At 37.0% G+C, this 19,445-nt stretch overlaps 1 protein-coding gene across 3 annotated transcripts in view; it reads right to left on the bottom strand.

The window, feature by feature from the left end:
- LOC129041948 (disintegrin and metalloproteinase domain-containing protein 5) overlaps positions 1-19,445 on the bottom strand; it is a 133,733-nt gene that overhangs the window by 110,801 nt on the left and 3,487 nt on the right. For all 3 annotated transcript variants that reach the window (XM_054497383.2, XM_054497385.2, XM_054497384.1), the window contains 5 exons: positions 17,832-17,887; positions 14,750-14,828; positions 13,034-13,110; positions 12,055-12,226; positions 11,113-11,178 (listed from right to left, as the gene is read on the bottom strand). In XM_054497383.2, the coding sequence (XP_054353358.1) occupies positions 11,113-11,178; positions 12,055-12,226; positions 13,034-13,110; positions 14,750-14,828; positions 17,832-17,887 (450 nt within the window). The remainder of the gene's footprint in view (positions 1-11,112; positions 11,179-12,054; positions 12,227-13,033; positions 13,111-14,749; positions 14,829-17,831; positions 17,888-19,445) is intronic.

Raw genomic sequence — 19,445 nt, 5'->3', positions numbered from 1 at the left:
CATTAATCTCAGAACGAGACAACAAACCTCGAGTATTTCCCCAGGCAAGGATGCTGCTTCAATAGGACAGCTCCTTTAGACGAAGGAGACTCTGTAATTTGAATGTCGATGTGAGGAAAAGGGAGTGCACACAGAAAAGTAGAAAAGTTGACAGTGCCACTTGTGGCAGGATTTTACTGTCATTGTGAAAACTATATGAAATCATTAATTATAGTAAGGCTCAATGTTTCAGCATAATCTATCACAATAATAAGACTTCTATCAGCTTCTAAGTGATTTAGTAGTTTGCAGTCTGCTGGTTTGTCTGCAGCTTGGTGGTCACAGAAGCAGTGCTCTGTGCCAGCTGGATGAGGCTCATGCACCCTGCAACTGATGCACCTGAATGAGTCTCATTTGCTCTGATTAGTCACTTTTGCCTTCATTTGCTAGAACTAAAATCCTGAGAGTTTACTTGCAAAGGGTGGTGTCTGGTTACATAATTAAGTTATTTAGTGGTGATTTCTGAGATTTAGATTCACCCATCACCTGAGCAGTGTACTCTGTACCCAATGTGTAGTCTTGGAAAAAAAATTTTAAATGTACCTAATCAGTTTGTGAACTTTGGCAAAATAATTTAAAATCAGAGTGTTAAGTGTGTCAATTAGCTTATATTTGCTGTTTTTGATAAAGTAAAAGAAGAAAGAGATATGCTAAAGGAAAAAACTGTTCCGATTGTAAGGAGAATCCTCATCTCCAGCCATTCACGCTCAAAGTAAGAAACTATCTCACATCAAGGGTGTAACTATAATACATTTTGTTGAAGCCTTTGAGAGATTTAAGATTGTGCTTAGTAGACACCCTTAGTTATACAAAATGGTTTCTAATGTTAAGGGAGTTGTCACTCAGAAGCTTGGCAAGCCTCCCAGAGTAAAGGTGCCTGTTTTTAAAAGAATTTGTGAATGTGGCTTTTGATGAATGGACTAAACTATAACTGGATACACAGAAAAGCCCATATAAAATTAGAAACTATTGTGCACCCGTGGACACCATCAACTGAGTAAAATGGCAACACACAGAATGAAAGAAAGAATTTGCAAATCATATATCAGATAAGGAATTAATATCCAGAATACATAAAGAAATCCCCAGTCTCTATAACAACAATAGCAACAAAAACAACAATGCAGTTAAAAGATGGGCAAAGGACTTGAACAGACATTTCTCCAAAGAAGATCTACAGATAAGAAATAAGCACAGTACACTCAACATCACTAATCATTAAGGAAATGAAATTCAAACCTACAAGATGATACCACTTCACACCCATTAGAATTACTATTAGTAATAAAACAAACTGAATATAACAATTGTTGGTGAGGACGGGAAGAAATTGAAGTCCTTGTGCATTACTAATGGGAATGGAAAATGGTGCAGCTGCTGTGGAAAACAGTATGACAGCTCTTCAAAAAGTTAAACATAGAATTACCATACGAGCTAACCTTATACTTCTGGGTATATACCTACAAAAATTGAAAGTGCAGACTCATAAAAATATTTGTACACCAACGTTCATGGCAATAATACAGGAGTTATTAAGAAACAGTTTTTAGGCCACTAGAAAGGGTAAAGGTTCTCGGTGCAAATTTTCCTGTAATAAGAAACAACCCCCTGAAACATTTCCTACTTAACAGAAAACACAACATGAAGGGCCAGGCCAGAAAGCTTTGATATGCAAATGCTGATGATTAAAATCTGGGTCCACTTAACATGGCGATTCCCACCTTTTCCTTCTTGTTACCAGGTGGTGCCAAGTATTATGGCCACCTTTAGATAACACCATGTGATAAAACAGTGTGGTGACCCACATTTGCATATTAAAGGGCTAAGGTAGGAGGGCCAGGTTTCTCATGGGCTATGTGGATGATACACCTGGTTAAACCAGTCCCCTGGGCCCTACGCAAATTAGATACTGCCTCCTTTAGCTTCCCAATATAAGCAACTACTTCTTGGCTTCACCAGGGGTTCCTCTTTGTCCTTCATTCATCAGAGCTGTATCATTTTGGTTCATGGGCCGAGAATTCATTCATCAGGGTGGTGAGTATTAGGAGCAAACTTCCACCTTAAATCTGTCCTTTAATTTCAAGGCTCTCCTCCAGCTATCCTGTCGCCAAACTTTTCTTCTCTATCTGTAGTCTCTTACTCTCTCTATGTGTGTCGAATGTGTGGGAACTTTTATGGGCTAGGGAAACAATCCTGTTAGGCAAGATCAGGAAATGCTGTAGACTGGGGATATAGCTCAGGAAAAATGCCATTTCAACCTTCTAGGAAGAGAGTTCTCGCCTTTCACCTACAGTGAGGTCACTCACTACTAATGAGCACATGGTATTTCTAAGCCAACAGCGCCATCTAGTGGAAAATAGAAATCCTCTTCATAAGACACATTGCCGGTCCTTTGCTGCAACAGTTAGGAGTAAGATGTCTTCCACAGCCAAATTTTAGTCTCGATATTGTCCCATCAACAGGAAAATGGCCATTCAGTTGCTACATTCTTTTAAGGCACCTATTCTGTCTCCAATTAAGATAGTACTTAATTAGTAAGGGGATTTTAAATTCAGAAGATAACCGGAACCATTTTTTTGTAAGGGTAAAAGCTTTAGCACGGGCCATAATAGCAGGCAATCTAGCACATTGCCTACATTAAAGGAGCCTTGCCCAAAGGTGACAGTCTCTCCCGAGATCCATTTTTCAGGGAGCCAGGAGGATCACACAGCTTTAGGAAGTCAGAGGGGAATCACACAAGGCAGAGAAGCTAAGGTTGCGTGGGTAAAGCGTGGTTAGTCCCATCGCTTAGTTCATCTGATTCCATGGCTTGAAGGACCATGCTTTCAACCATGGGTGGCACATTTAACATGGGGCCAGGATCCAGAAACCAGGGAGGGAAAACTGTCCGAGGATGCTCCCTGTCTTCTCCTCCACTCTGAGTCATATGGAAAGGAAGGAGAATAAGAGGACGCTTTTATTCTCTTTTCTTTTCCTAAATGGGTAACAAATTATCTTCAGCTTGCACCCCTCTGGAATGCACTCTGAAACACTGGCACTTCCTTAACCTCAGAACATTGAAGAAAAAAGCAACTCATTTTCTTTTCCACAAGGGCATAGCATTTTTACTAAACCTTTACAAGCATTGTAAGATCAACCCAGCTCTTTGAGCAATCATATCAGGCAGGCCCAGGGAAAATAGTTCCCCAAAATTAAAAAAGCAATTTCCAGGGGAACCATCTAAGGATCCCCCTTAGTTGGGGCCCCTTCAAGTTCCCTTCCAATTATAGGACCTTAAGCAAATAAAGGGGGACTTAGGCTGATTTTCTGATGACCCTGATAGGTATATAAAAGCTCTCCAAAATATGAAGTAATGTCATGTTGCTCCTAAGTCAGACCCTCACTGCAGCTGAAAAGCATATAGCTCTGCAAGCAGCAGAGAATTTTGAAAATGAACAATGTATCTCCCATAATACACCAAAAGGTAAGAAAGCAGATTGGGAAAGTGAAAAAGTAGTAGAAACACCATTCCCAGTTGGGAGGGAAGCAGTTCTAGCAGACAACTCTAACTGAAACCCCAATAGCTCAGGAGCTGAATGGAAAAGAAAGCACTTTTTAATACGCATTTTAGAAGGCCTATGAAAAACCAGGACCAACCACTCAATTACTCTAAACTATCTACAATAAACCAAAAGCCAAATGAGACTCTTGTAGCCTTTATGGAAAGGCTGAGAGAAGCACTAATAGAACACACCTCTTTATCCCCCAATTCAGTGAAGGGACAGCTCATCCTGAAGGACAAGTTTATTACACAGGCAGCTCCCAATATTAGAAGAAAACTACAGAAGCAAGCTATAGGACCAAATAGCACCTTAGAGAACTTCCCGAAGGTGGCCACTTCAGTCTTTTATAATAGGGACCAGAAGGAGGCCCAAAAGAAAGAAAGCAAGCTCAGAAGAAGGACAACGTCTCTAGCAGCAGCTTAGCAGGCTTGCAAAGTCCAGGATCCCCCAGGTGCATCTGCTAATTGCTATTAGTGTGTCAGGCCCAGACATTTTAAGAAAGAATGCCCAGGCAGCAAGATGAAGCCAACTCAAACCTGTCCAGTTTGTGGCAGAAACCACTGGAGATGAAACTGCCCCCAGAGGTGGAGGTTAGTGGGTTCAGAAACAGTCTCACAGATGGTCCAGCAGGACTAATGGGTCCCGGGGTTCAAGCCCCAGCTCCAGCGGCTCAAACTGCCATTATAGCACAGGAGCCCCAGCTAATTCTGGAAATTAAAGAAAGGAAAGTAGACCTCCTTCTAAACACTAGAGCCAGTCTCTCTCTTTTCTCATCTCTAATCCAGGCCTCCCCTCTTCCCATAGCATGACCGTAAGGGGCATCTCAAGGAAAACTCTAATCCAATATTTTTCTCAACTTTATTTGCAGTTAAGAGGACCTATTAACACATGCTTCCAAGCCATTGTCATGATAGTTCTACTATTCAAAAAAGCCTCCAAGTTAACCCTAGGAAATAATTTAACTATGTACACTCCACATAAAGTGGCAGGATTACTGTCCTCTAGGGGGAGCTCTTCTTAGCTAACAAACAGTGGTTAAAGCAAGAAGTACATAAGGCTGAATAAACAGTAGTCACTCTCCCCAGGCACAGGCTCTCAAATAGCTAAACAAATAGCTCTTACAAGAGCACTTGAATTAAGCAAGGGAAAAATAGCTAAAATTTATACTAAGTATGCTTTCTTAGCTCTCCATGCTCATGTTGCCATTTAAAAGGAAAAACATTTTCTTACCACCAATAAATCTCCTATAAAATGCCACCAAAAAATTAGCAGGCTATTATCCTCAGTTTTTCTATCACAAAAAAATAGCAAAAATGCATTCTGAGGAACATCAAAAGGAAACAGATAAGGCAGCCAAAAAATATAGGTTAGCTGATCAGGCAGCTAAGTCAGCGACAAGGAAAATTCAAGGCATTAACACGCTTCAAGCCCTTCTAATCTAGGAAGGCTCCATAAGAAAAATTAACCTCAGTATTCCCCTGCAAAAATAAAATAGGCCACTTCTCAAGGGCATACTTTTCAGCCCTCAAAATGGCTATAGTCAGAGAATGGCAAACGCCATTTTCCAGCTTCCAACCAATAGAAAGTCCTTAAAATCCTTCACCAGGGGCCAGGCGTGGTGGCTCACACCTGTAATCTCAGCACTTTGAGAGGCTGAGGCAGGCAGATCACCTGAGGTCAGGAGTTCAAGACATGGTGAAACCTCATCTCTACTAAAAATTTTTTTAAAAATAGCTGAGCGTGGTGGTGGGCACCTGTAATCCCCACTACTCGAGAGGCTGAGGCAGGAGAATTGCTTGAACCCAGGAGACAGAGGTTGCAGTGAGCCAATACGGTGCCACTGAACACCAGCCTGGGTGACAGAGTGAGACAGGTCTCAAAAAAAAAAATCCTTCACCAAGCTTTTCACTTGGGAAAGGTTAAAACTTATCAATGTGGTCAAAAATTGTTTTCAGGCAGAAAACCTCTAAACTGATTAAACATATAACCTCTCTAGCTCACTTCCAACAGGAGTCACCTTTATTTAACCCAGGAAACTTAGTATTAGTGAAAACTCTCATCTCTGTCTCCTTAATAAGCCAAGCTGGGAAGAGCCCTACACTGTTCTTCTTTCAACCCCCTCAGCAGTAAAAGTTACAAAAATCAACTCCTGAATAAATCACACTCAAGTCAAAGCCTGAAAACCTGAGGGAGCCACCCCTGACAGCCCAGAAAAATGTCCAGAATATCAATGTGAAGAAATAGAAGATCTTAAGCTAAAAATCATAAAAAATAAGTAACTAAGTGAGGACTACTCATCTTACTCAGCCCCACTCCTACCTCACCAGATACTTTTTATTGTTTCTAACCTTTCCTCTCAAAGTTCACCACTGAATATTAAAACTTCTTTTTAATGCATATTTTCAGGGAGATTTAATTATACATGGGATTGCTTTTATAACTTTGTAAGTCCCCAAAGGGAAATGTTAGATCTTGGCAAGTAAAGTTTTAAATGGAAATTATTTATTATGCCACTCTTGTGGAAAATTGTTATAGTCACATTACTATTTGCAATAAAGCTATACTGAAGTCCCAGTAGCACACTGTGGCACCCACAATGTGGAATTCTCATTGTAGAATTCTAATTGCTAAAATATTTTGCCAAATTATCATCATCAGAATTAATAATTGGAGAAAAGATTTAGTCAAGGTTGTTTTGCTTATAACAAGAGTAACAGTTACAAATAAGAAGGAAGCATGAAAGTTTTACTACCATTAAGTTTATTAGGACTTTTTACTAAAGGTTGGTAATATAATGCACTCTAAGCTATGAAAAGGTTATAAGGAAAAAAATTATATAAGGAAGAATCTCATATAATAAATACTTGTCCTAAAAGGAAATGATTTGTTATTTAAAGGATGGATGTTTAGGACAAGTCAAAATGTTTAAGTATGTTATAAAAGGGTCTGTAAAAGTCATAAAAAAAATTAGTTATTAAAGGAAAAGAATTGTTAAAATTAACGGTATTTTAGCCACCCAATAACATATTTCTCCCAATCATATTGCAAGTTATAAAATGGCCTAAAGCTTAAGTTATTCTCTAATGGTAAGTCAAGAAGGAAATGTATGCTTTTCTCAAGGAAAATGTTACTTTTATAGTAAGGTTTCTAGTAACATACAGTGACATCTAGTGAAGGTAAACCAGTATTGCAATCCATTGGTGTAACTAACAGGTGTCAAACTCTACCATCAGTTATGGTCTATAGGACCCCCACTAATGGTGGTAATCTTAATACTCACATTCTAGCCCAATATTTTAAGCCTTATTGTAAAATGTATCTCTTTTCGCCTAGAACCAATCAAACAACAAATGGTGCTGCAAGCAAATCCACACATAAACATGCCATTCTTCAGAGAACTCTTAAATCAACCTCAGGAGAAGACCCAACTGCTCTTCCCCCACACGATGCCCTTTTTCAGCAGGAAATAGCCAGAAAGAATCATCATCCAACACCCCCTAACAGCAGTTAGGTTTGCTTCTCTTGAGGTGGGGAATAATACGGGAGTTGTTAAGAAATAATTTTTAGGCATCTAGAAAGGGTAAAGGTTCTTAGTGGAAATTTTCCTGTAATAGGAAGCAACCCCCTGAAATATTTCTTCTCTAACAGAAAAGGAGGCTTGAAGGCCCAGGCTGGCAGGCTTTGATATGCAAATGCAGGCGATTAAAAAATGGGTCCACTCAATATGGCGATTCCCACCTTCTTCTCCTTGTCACCAGGTATGACAAGTGTCATGGCCATCTCCAGATAACACCATGTGTTCAAAACATCATGGTCACCCACATTTGCATATTAGAGGACTAAGGTGGGAGGGCCAGGCTTTCTGTGGGCTATGTGAATGACACACCTGGTCAAACCAATCCCCTGGGCCCTATGCAAATCAGACACTGCCTCCTCCAGCATCCCAATATAAGCAACCACTCTTCCGCCACACATGGGGTTTCTCTTTGTTAGAATCCTCTCTCCCTCTGTCTCTGTATGGGGGAGCTGTTTTCTTCTTCCTTCCTTCTTTCTTGCCTAAGAAACTCTCCGCTCCTTAAAACCACTCCACATGTGTCTGTGTCATTTTATCTAAATCGGTGTGAGCCCAAGGACCCTGGAGTTCCTCCAGTCATCAGAGCTGTATCAGCAGCATTATTCACAAAAGGAATATGTAGAAACCCATATGTCCATTAGCAGATGAATTCAGAAACAAAATGTGACATATACATATAATGGACAATTATTCAGCTTTCAAAATTTATAAAATTTTGATACATGCTACAATATGGATGAGTCTTTAAGACATTATGTCAATGAAATAAGGCAATCACAAACGTACAAATACTGTATGATTCCACTCCTGTGAAGTATGTAAAGTAGTCAAAATCATAGAAATAGATAGTAGAAAGGTAGTTGCCAAGAGCTGGGGGGAAAGGGTCAAGGGAATTCATGTTTAATGGGGATAAGTATTCATTTTCAAAAGGAAAGAGATCTAGAAATCTGTTTCACAACAGTGTGTACATACTTAACACTATTGAACTATACATTTTAAAATGGTTATGATGGTAAACTTAATGTTACGTGTTTTCCCCCAATAAAAAGAAAAATAGAGTTCTAGTGAGCAAAATGAAGATTCAATCCCCAGTCTCTCTGATTCCCAAATCATGTACTTATAAGCACTATAATTTCTATTATTAAACACAATGAACCTGTACTCCCTCACTATACTCATATTCTAGCCCAATATTTTAGACCTTATAAACTTTTTCCCTTTTCGCCTAGAAGCAATCAAACAAATTATGCTGCAAGCAAATCCACACATAAACATGCCATTTGGAAAACAACCAGAGGAATGGACAATTTCCTATTAGTGGCCATTTCTAGAAAGGGCACTGGGGGAACTTCCCCTGCAAGCCCCCCACTAGACTGCACCTAGATCTAAGTCAGTCCTCATACTTACCACTAGTAACCTCACAGCGATGTGTATTTTGTTTTAATAAAGTAGCTGATACCTCCTAAGTGTATTCCTATGCTTTTGAAATCTTAATTTAAAAAACTTTCTCTTTGGAAAACAAAATTGTTTAAAAAAGAAATCCCAAAAAATGTTTAAGATAGTATATTAGTCGTTCTCATGCTGCTAATAAAGACATACCTGACACTGGGTAATTTATAAAGGAAAGAGGTTTAATTGACTCACAGTTTCACATGGCTGAAGAGGCCTCACAATCATGACAGAAGGTGAAGGAGGAGCAAAGTCATGTCTTTCATGGTGGCAGGCAAGAGAACATGTGCGGGGGAACTCCCCTTTATAAAACCATCAGATCTCATGAGACTTATTCACCATCACAAGAACAGCATGGGAAAGACCTACCCCCATGATTCAATTACCTCCCACTGGGTCTCACCCACCACACGTAAGAATAATGACAACTACAATTCAAGATGAGATATGAGTGGGGACACAGCCAAACCATATCAACATCCTTCTTCACATGGCAGCATCAAGGAGAAGAATGAGTGCCCAGCAAAGGGTGAAGTGCCTTATAAAACCATCAGATCTCATGAGAACTAACTCACTATCAGGAGAACAGGATGCGGGAAACTGCCCCCGTGATTCAGTTATCTCTACCCAGTCCCTCCCATGACACACGAGGATTATGGGAACTACAATTCAAGCTGAGATTTGGGTGTGGACACAGCAAAACCATATCTGATAGCTATTTCAATAAAAGGCCACCAAGTTAAACTAAAAGGGTCTAAGACTGGTAAAAATGCAAAAAGTCTCTGGGTTCCCAACCAAGGAAATAAATTGTTACGTTTTATGCCACTAAATTTTGGAGTGGTTTGCTATGCAACAATAAGAAAACTTATACTTACTTTAAAGTATAAAATATAAAAATCTACTTTGTCTGATATTAATCCAGCTAAACTAGTTTTTTTAATTTGTTTATATTTTTCCATTCTTTTACTTTTGTTACTTATGTACGATATTTTACATATGTCATTTGTAAGCAGAATGTGTGTGTGTTTATGTGTGTGTGTGTTGTTATGATAATCTTTGTCTTTGCTTTTAATTAATCTTTATCTTTGGTTTTTAATTGCAGTACTTAATCCTCCTACATATAATTACTTAGGTATTTCAGCTTAAATCTTTTGTCTTAACGTTAGCTTTCAAATTTGTTCTGGATTTATGAAATAAATCCTAAATATGTGTTTTTCTTTCTCTTAATTGCCTTCTTTTAGTTGAGTGTGCTTAAAGTTCTGCTTTCCTCCCTCTGATTTTGTAATTTTATAGAAATATTATTTTATTGTATGCGTTTGCTTTGTACTGGGTCAACTTAGCTATACTAAAGTACCCTCGACTCAACTCCAATGAGCCATGAACTTCAAGTTTTGTTATTCCTGTCAACATTTAGCTCAGCTACCCTGACTCATATTCACCCTTTCTGGAATCAACAGATTCTTTGAGGGAAAAAATATTTTATTTTATTTTATTTTATTTTAAATGTTTTATTTTTAGCTATTATGGGTACATAATAGTTATACATATTTATGGGGTACATGTGATATTTTGATACAGGCATACAATGTGTCATGATCAAATCAGGGTAACTGGGGTATCCATTACCTCAAACATTCATTAATATCATTTCCTTGTGTTAGGAACATTCCAATTCCACTCTTTAAGTTGTTTTAAAATATACAATAAATTATTGTTAATGACAGTCACCCTATTGTTCTGCCAATCATAAACTATATTTTTAAAAAATGAATATTAGCCATACATATATTTTTTATTTTGCTAACCATTGTTCATGGTGTTTTATTTCCTTATGGATTGTGAGCCCATTTATGTATGGCTGATATTAATCTGTGGGAATCCTGAGGTATTCTGCTTGAAGTGACATTCCTCCAGATATAAATACTATTTGCTTCCATCATGCACCCTCAGCTTTTACCAATCTGGGACAAATGTAGCCTCATGGATCAGAATCCTAACCACATAGGTACCAAATATTCGGAGCCTAAATCCGTAAGAGATCCAAAGTATAGTCATGAATTCTCAATGTGAGTATTTTATTCATGGGTTTTTCTTTTTGTTTCATTTACCTAGAACTGAGAAGAAAACAGATGATAATATGTTTTCTCCTTTTGCTTTAAAGAAGTGGCATATTTGTTTTGTAGACCATCCTTCCAATTAGACTGAGACAGTTAAATATTATTATTGTATATGAGGGTTGAGGGCTTAAGGAAGTTGTAACCTATCCTTTCACTGAGGATGTAGGTTTTTTGAAAAATCAACAATGTCAACAAGCTTTAGAAATTAAGATGCTTCACTTTGCAAAAGTGAGTAGATGCTATATACAAAATAACAAAAACTTGATTAATTTGCATGAATGTGTTCATCGCAAATGCAAAATAGAATGGTTGGTAATTTCCATTGCCTCACTGAAATCAAGTTAAAGAGATATATTAATTTTAAAATAACAATGCATAAAGTAAGACTTACCAAATTTTTGTCCACAACAATATGCATTTCAATATATCGAGGGAATAACTTAATAAAGTCAGTTTTCTGAAAAACACACATAAGTCATGAGGAACTTACAAAAATTTACCTTCTACTGAAATTATATTGAGAGATAAACTGAAAGATACATTGTTCCTGATTACATAACAAGGCTGTTTTCAAGTACAAAATTTAGGTGCTATTCAGAAGATTCCAGTTCAAAGTGCCCTGGGTAGTAAGACTTTTCTATTAGACTTCTCGAGATACGTAAAAACTCAGGTATCTTTTACTTTTATAATAATTGAAACTGAAATTTTCAGTTTATAACATAAAACTTTGATTTTTCTTAGCCTTTTGATAATTTTCATACTAATCTTTCACGCGAGCAGATTTTCTGCTACCAATTACTAGGAAGTTACTTTTGGCAAACAATGTAGTCTAGAAAAATATTAAAATTTACAACCAATGGCAATTTGCTAGAGCCAGACGTGTTATTTAGAGCAGTCTATAGGTCTTGGTAGAGAAAAAAAGTCATCACTTGGCTTTACATGTACTTTATGTAAGTTGCTCATCCATTTTTGAACTCTCAACTGAGAAATCCAGGTTGTATAATATTCTCCCCTAAATTATCTGAGTAATTGAAGAAAAGGAATATTTTATATTAATTATCTAAATGTTCACATATGAAAATTAATGTTTCAGTTTCTTTTATACTATATTCATATCTTTATATTTCTAAGATTAAGTTTTTGCTAAGCTTTCATCTAACGGCAAGCATAATGACAAACATAAGTTTATTCTCTTGCCATTTTAAAAGTCATGTATGGCCCTCATGAAAAAGTGAAATAGTTTTAAGACTTGTAAGTCACCAAATCTTGGCTCTGAAAGTATTTTTTATTACACAAAATTATACTAAATTAAAATAAAAGAGTCAATACTTACTTCTGAACTTTTTCTGACTTGATACTCTGAATTAAACCAAGTATAAGTGTCATTGTCTTCTAAGAGAATATTAGTGTCAGCATATTTTTCTTCATAAATCTTGTGTATAAATCCTGATACAGCCTCCATTGGTTCAATTGCATATGAGATGTTTTTCAGCTGCATTGTTCCCCTGAGTGTTAAGACAATCGAAACAAGCCTGAAATGATTCTACTAAAACCATAATATTATAACGAGAAATTTGGGCCACAGTTTTTAAGATGTAAAGTGACTTTAGTTTTTTTTTTTCACTTTTATCTCTTTATCTTTTGGGGTCTTTCTTTCACCAGAACTAGACCACTATATCACAGGATACATATTACCTTACATTACACATCTGTGATTATCTTCAAGAAAGCACGATAGTGGCATGGATCTGTGCACTTAAACAGGTTGAAACCCCTTTCTGTTATGTATATTTTCTAACCAGCCTGTAGAATCTCTAGGCAGTCTCTTCTTTAGTCTTTGATTCCTTCTCTTTGATACACTTAACTCTCCTCTGACACTTGATACCCTAAATCATTCGTTTGTGTGGGCTGGATTGAAGGTACCATATACCTAATAATGACTGACTGCAGGGCCCGTGTCCATTAGTCCCATGCATTCCACAATTGTCAATTATTCTAGGACATTAGGAAATTGGACAAGAACAGAATTTGAGAAAACTGAAAAAGTATGAGGAGACCAATCAATCTCCCTACACTCAAGCTTTCTTAAAGCCTAAAGCAACAGATCCTGTCAGTATCAACAAGTAGCCTCTCATCAGGAACAGATACGGCTGGAATATCAATCCTATTTTATTAGTAATTTTGGTTCAGTCTTTAAGGAACTGAAATATAACAAAGGTGATTATAGAATTAGAACAAATACATGGAGAATTAATTCATAGGCTAGCAGGATATAATACTGGCAAATCGAGTATCTTTAAGTAGTCTACAACCTGAGTCCTGAACATATGCTGAGAGTCACAAGAGAATTTGGAATACCCGCAACATATCCATTATAATTGCAATCCATCTAGGAAAAAAAAAGAAAAATTAATGGATAACTTATTTTTAAAATAAACACCCCATATATTTTTTTTTATTTTATTATTGTTATACTTTAAGTTTTAGGGTACATGTGCACAATGTGCAGGTTAGTTACATATGTATACATGTGCCATGCTGGTGTGCTGCACCCACTAACTCATCATTTAGCATTACGTATATCTCCTAATGCTATCCCTCCCCGCTCCCCCCACCCCACAACAGTCCCCAGAGTGTGATGTTCCCCTTCCTGTGTCCATGTGTTCTCATTGTTCAGTTCCCACCTATGAGTGAGAATATGCGGTATTTGGTTTTTTGTCCTTGCGATAGTTTGCTGAGAATGATGATTTCCAATTTCATCCATGTCCCTACAAAGGACATGAACTCATCATTTTTTATGGCTGCATAGTATTCTATGGTGTATATGTGCCACATTTTCTTAATCCAGTCTATCGTTGTTGGACATTTGGGTTGGTTCCAAGTCTTTGCTATTGTGAAGAGTGCCACAATAAACATACGTGTGCATGTGTCTTTATAGCAGCATGATTTATAGTCCTTTGGGTACATACCCAGTAATGGGATGGCTGGGTCAAATGGAATTTCTAGTTCGAGATCCCTGAGGAATCGCCACACTGACTTCCACAATGGTTGAACTAGTTTACAGTCCCACCAACAGTGTGAAAGTGTTCCTATTTCTCCACATCCTCTCCAGCACCTGTTGTTTCCTGACTTTTTAATGATTGCCATTCTAACTGGTGTGAGATGGTATCTCATTGTGGTTTTGATTTGCATTTCTCTGATGGCCAGTGATGGTGAGCATTTTTTCATGTGTTTTTTGGCTGCATAAAGGTCTTCTTTAGAGAAGTGTCTGTTCATGTATTTTGCCCACTTTTTGATGGGGTTGTTTGTTTTTTGTGTGTGAATTTGTTGGAGTTCATTGTAGATTCTGGATATTAGCCCTTTGTCAGATGAGTAGGTTGCAAAAATTTTCTCCCATTTTGTAGGTTGCCTGTTCACTCTGATGGTAGTTTCTTTTGCTGTGCAGAAGCTCTTTAGTTTAATTAGATCCCATTTGTCAATTTTGGCTTTTGTTGCCATTGCTTTTGGTGTTTTAGACATGAAGTCCTTGCCCATGCCTATGTCCTGAATGGTAATGCCTAGGTTTTCTTCTAGGGTTTTTATGGTTTTAGGTCTAACGTTTAAGTCTTTAATCCATCTTGAATTAATTTTTGTATAAGGTGTAAGGAAGGGATCCAGTTTCAGCTTTCTACATATGGCTGGCCAGTTTTCCCAGCACCATTGATTAAATAGGGAATCCTTTCCCCATTGCTTGTTTTTCTCAGGTTTGTCAAAGATTATTTATATTTATTTATACGTATTACTTTATATTTTTTATTTATTTAATTTTTACTTTAGCTACATTTACTATTTATTACTTTAGCTACATTTCTACATTAATATGATGGGCAATTACCTAATAAATTTGTGCCATGTAGAAATAAGCACTAGCCCAAGTTATTCAATTTCAGCGAATATGTAAAATAACATTCTAGTAATTATAGAATATTTGTCTTTTTAAAGAAATCTAGAATTACAAATATGTAAGAAAAAAATAACCTAATTCTTACCTGAACTAGCAGAGGTTTGGAATGACGGATGTCATTTTTGTCATAAGAATTAATAACAGAAGCTGAAGATAAAATTGATCTAGGCAAAAATAATAAAAACATGCTCAAGTTGTGAAACAAAAAAGGTAGAAAAAATATTCATATACAAATTTTCTTTTTACTTAAAAATTTAAAGTAGTGCTAATCAACTTGTTTTATCCTATTGTCCATGTATTTCTAGCACTTAAACTGAATTAGGTGCTTAGTGAGACATTTTAACTAGAATGACATACAATACAAAAATGCAGATAAATGAGCAACTCAAATTGCTAGAGACATGAAGAGGAAATAGCATAGGTCCCAACGTCCAGCATAGAACTTTCTAATCTTTGTCTATTTCATTCATTGATTTTAGATTTTATACCCAAGTTTCAAAATTAAAGTGTAAGGTTAGGACAGTGATACGGTTTGGCTCTGTGTCCCCACCCAAATTTCATCTTGCAGCTCCCATAATTCCTACATGTTGTGGGAGGGACCCAGTGGGAGATGACTGAATCATGGGGGCAAGTCTTTCCCATGCTGTTCTTGTGATAGTCAGTGGGTCTCATGAGATCTGATGGTTTGAAAAACGGGAGTTCCTCTGCACAAGCTCTCTCTTTGCCTGCTGCCATCCACGTAAGAGGTGACTTGCTCCTCCTTGTCTTCCACCACGATTGTGAGGCCTCCCCAGCCATGTGGAACTGTAAGTCCAATAAACCTCTTTCCTTTGTAAATTGCCCAGTCTTGGGTATGTCTTTATCAGCAGTGTGAAAACAGACTAATACAAACAGAAAATGTAGAAAGAGTTACTTGGTCTCACTACAAATTCATATTTGCTAAGCTTTGCTAAGGGCCAATTTCTTCTCAATAACTCTGGTCAGAATTTTATTTCCCTCAGTATTATTTCCCTCAGTAACTATTCAAAAACTTGACACTACCCCTGTCAATCATCCCACAAAACCCCCATGTTCCCTCACTGCCAGATCACCTGTTCCCATCTGCACTCCTTGTCTTTATTGCCAGAAGGTTACTTCTTTCATTCAGAACAAACCCTTACACTGGTGCTATAGATACCATCCTGTGCCATATACGGAGGATACTACTTTTTCTCTCCTATAATTTTGAACTCTTGTGCTCTACTGGATTTTTATCATAATGCTATTTAAAATGATACTAATAAGTCATTATTATTCTAAAGAACCCTTTCTTGACCCCATGTTCTACTGTGGCTATTTCTTATGTACATTTTTTTCAATTCTTAACAGATTTCATCAAAAGAATTGTCTATACACAATTCCTTCACCTTCTCAATTCTTATTATCCCTGAAACTTCCCTGGAAAAGATCCACAAATATTAGAATGCCAAATCCAAAAGGCATTTTAAAAAATCATTTTTACATTGGACCTCTAGCTTCTTTTTGAAAACTGTGGCCACTCAGTCCCCTCACTTAATTTACATAACACTTCATTCTCCTGCTAATCTTCCTACCTCCTTGGTCCCTCCAGCTTTATCTTCCATGTTGGCTGCTGTTTTTGTTCAGCCTATCCCAGGAAACATTGCTGTTTCCCAGGGTTCAGTCTTTAGCCACGATCTATTTATAAGCACCCTACGTAAGAGCACTCATTAAAAAAAACACAGCCAAGCTACTGCTTTCTGCTCAATCTGTATACCTATAGCTAAAACTATTTTCCAACATTCCTATTGAATATTTTCAGAGATTCAAATTCCTAGCCACATATGGCCCAGGCCCAGGATGGCTTCGAATGCGGCCCAACACAAATTTGTAAACTTTCTTAAAACATTATGAGATTTTTAAATTTTTTTTTAGCTCATCAGCTATCATAAGTGTATTTTACATGTGGCCCACAACAATTCTTCTAGTGTGGCTCAGGGGAACCAAAAGATTGGAAACCCCTGATCTAGAGGAAAAAACACACTTGGATATCTCACATGTGCTAAAAAACCCAAATCACCCCTTCCTCACACAAATATATCCCCTGTTCATATTCCTCAGTTAGTTATGCTATAGCTTATTCATTTTCTTGAGCGACAACTAAATTATCTGAAATTCCTCACGGTTTACCAATCATTCTATCAAATCTGTATTGAGGTCCACTGATTTTTCTTTCAAGTGCTATCCCTGGTGCCATTGTTCAAACCACCACCGTTACTCACCTAAACTGTATTGTCATATAATTGATCACCTTAACTCTAACTTTGTCCCCTCAAAAACAGCCTAAAAGACTCAATGTGGCTACATAAGTACATACTTAAAACCATTTTTGGCTCCCAATATCTGACCATGGCATTCTGAATCTTCTACAGCCTGGCTCCTACCTACCTTTCCCGAATCTTTTACCTCTATTTTTCAGAAAATTTGTGCTTCAGTAATTCACATTGACTGTGCACATCAGAAAAGCCACTCTGTCTCACAGCTCTGTGCTTTACCATGATTTCTTCTCTAAACAGAATGTTGGCTGGGTGCAGTGGTTCACGCCTGTAATCCCAGCACTTTGAGAGGCCAAGGAGGGAGAAATGCTTGAGGCCAGGATGTGCACACCTCTAGTCCCAGCTATTTGGGAGGCTAAGGCATGAGAATTGCTGGAACCCAGGAGGTAGAGGTTGCAGTGAGCCGAGATCACTCCACTGCACTCTAGCCTGGGCAACAGAGCAAGACTGTCTCAGAAAAAAAAAATGTCCCCCTGTCCTGCCCCTCTTCTTTACATAGCTCTGTCTCTTCCCTTAAGATACAAGTAATCTCTTATCTCTTCCATAAAAGCCTTTCCTGACTTCCAAGGAATACTATTTACACATTTATCATATTACCATATTATAATAAAATAATTTGTTTTTCTATTAAGGTATCTTAATGTATCTTTCTTTATTATAAATCCTTTAACAGTGCAATATGTTTTATTCTCTTTTGCATGCCTGGGACTTTACTCAATACCCAGTATAGAGTAGGTATCAATACATTTGAATCAAAATGATTCTCCTTATACATACTTTTAGAAATTAAGAGGCCAAAGTATTAAAATTTGAAAGGACAAAATAATTACTTACTGCTTTTTGAGATGGACAAAATATGGCTTTTCTTCTATTGTAATCATGTAAACAACCTACAACAAAATTATTAGAAAAATTCAATAATAACACATGCCAAATAGTGTATCTTCTCCAAACTAGAGTTTAAAATATTGACAAAATTAATAACAACCTGTAACCATTATATTGGCTTTCCTTCCCACACAGATACTTGGAGCTTCAGAATTCTGCATTGAGAACTAAGTGATAAAGCACTCGCTTGCCTGCTATTCACTATTACTCACACCTCTGAGGGAGAAGATTACCCGATGATTATTATCTTTCAGTTCAGACAGACCCCACCATCAAGGATGTCCACCTCAATTGTGAGGACCCATTGGTTGCTTACCTAGAGCTCTCCTGTAAGGTAAATTGTCCTGCTCATTGAAAGAGACCCTCCCAAAAGACAGAAGTACAAGAAATGTAATATACCTCTAGCAATATAACATCAAAAGCCATTGCATTTTACTTATCTGTGTGAGCAATCAAACTCCTCTGGAATAGAATGTAGGAGAGAATACAGGGAGACTAAAGACATGTCTAGAGAACACCACAAAAGATAATAGAAAATGCAATGGTCATTAAATTATGTATTTGGTTAATTTAAGAAATAGCATTTAACAGTTTTCAATTCCTCAACTTTATACTGGAGCATAACAAGGTACTTTGATTCAGGTAAATGTTCTGTGAGGAATCGGTTGAATGGCATTCTGAAAAGAAGTGTAAGTGGAATTTGGAGGGGACCTTTAAAATTGTGCCCTCTAAAATCCTTTGATATTAAACAAATAAAATGAAAATTAAAGGATAATATGAAAGCACCAATAAAATTTAAAATCCACATATCTTACAAAGCTAAAACAAAAAAACTAAAATAAACCAAAAATGTACAAAACCAACCAATGGAAGGAAAAAACTCTTGAAAGACACATTATCCAGAGCCTCCACATCTTTTCATATACAATATCCAACCGATAGAAGCTGAATTGTAACCCCTCCAAAAATTCATTAGATGAAATACTAATCCCCAGCACCTCAAAATGTGACCATATTTGGAGATAGGGTCTTAATGGCTGATGTCATTCTTAACTGTAAGAACCATGAAAGTTTTCCTTTTAAATCAGGAACAAGGCAAAGGACTTCCCTTCTCTCTGGTACTTTTATGCAATAAAGCAAAAAAAAGTAAATAAAATGGACACACATTGTCTAGAAATAAATGTCTGTCCTTATTCACAGATTACATGATTGTCTATGTAGAAAATCTGAAAGAATCACCAAAAAAAACCCTGGAACAAATAAACAATTGTGGCAACATTGCAGGATACAAAGTTAATATTAAAAACTCATTATCTTTCCTTTGTACCAATAATGAACAGGTAATAAGTTAAGTGAAACACACAATGTCATTTACATTTCACCCTGAAAAATGAAATGCTTAGGTATAAATATAGCAAAATATATATTTATGAGAAAAACTACAAAACTAATGAAAAACTCCAAAAGAACTAAATAAATGTAGGGATATTCCATGTTTATAGATAGAAAGACTCAATATTGTCAAGATGTCAGTTCTTTCCAACATCATCTATAGATCGA

Source organism: Pongo pygmaeus, chromosome 7 (genome assembly GCF_028885625.2).
Source record: "Pongo pygmaeus isolate AG05252 chromosome 7, NHGRI_mPonPyg2-v2.0_pri, whole genome shotgun sequence".
Classification (NCBI taxonomy): Eukaryota; Metazoa; Chordata; class Mammalia; order Primates; family Hominidae; genus Pongo; species Pongo pygmaeus.
This window is presented reverse-complemented; position numbering and strand designations above follow the sequence as displayed.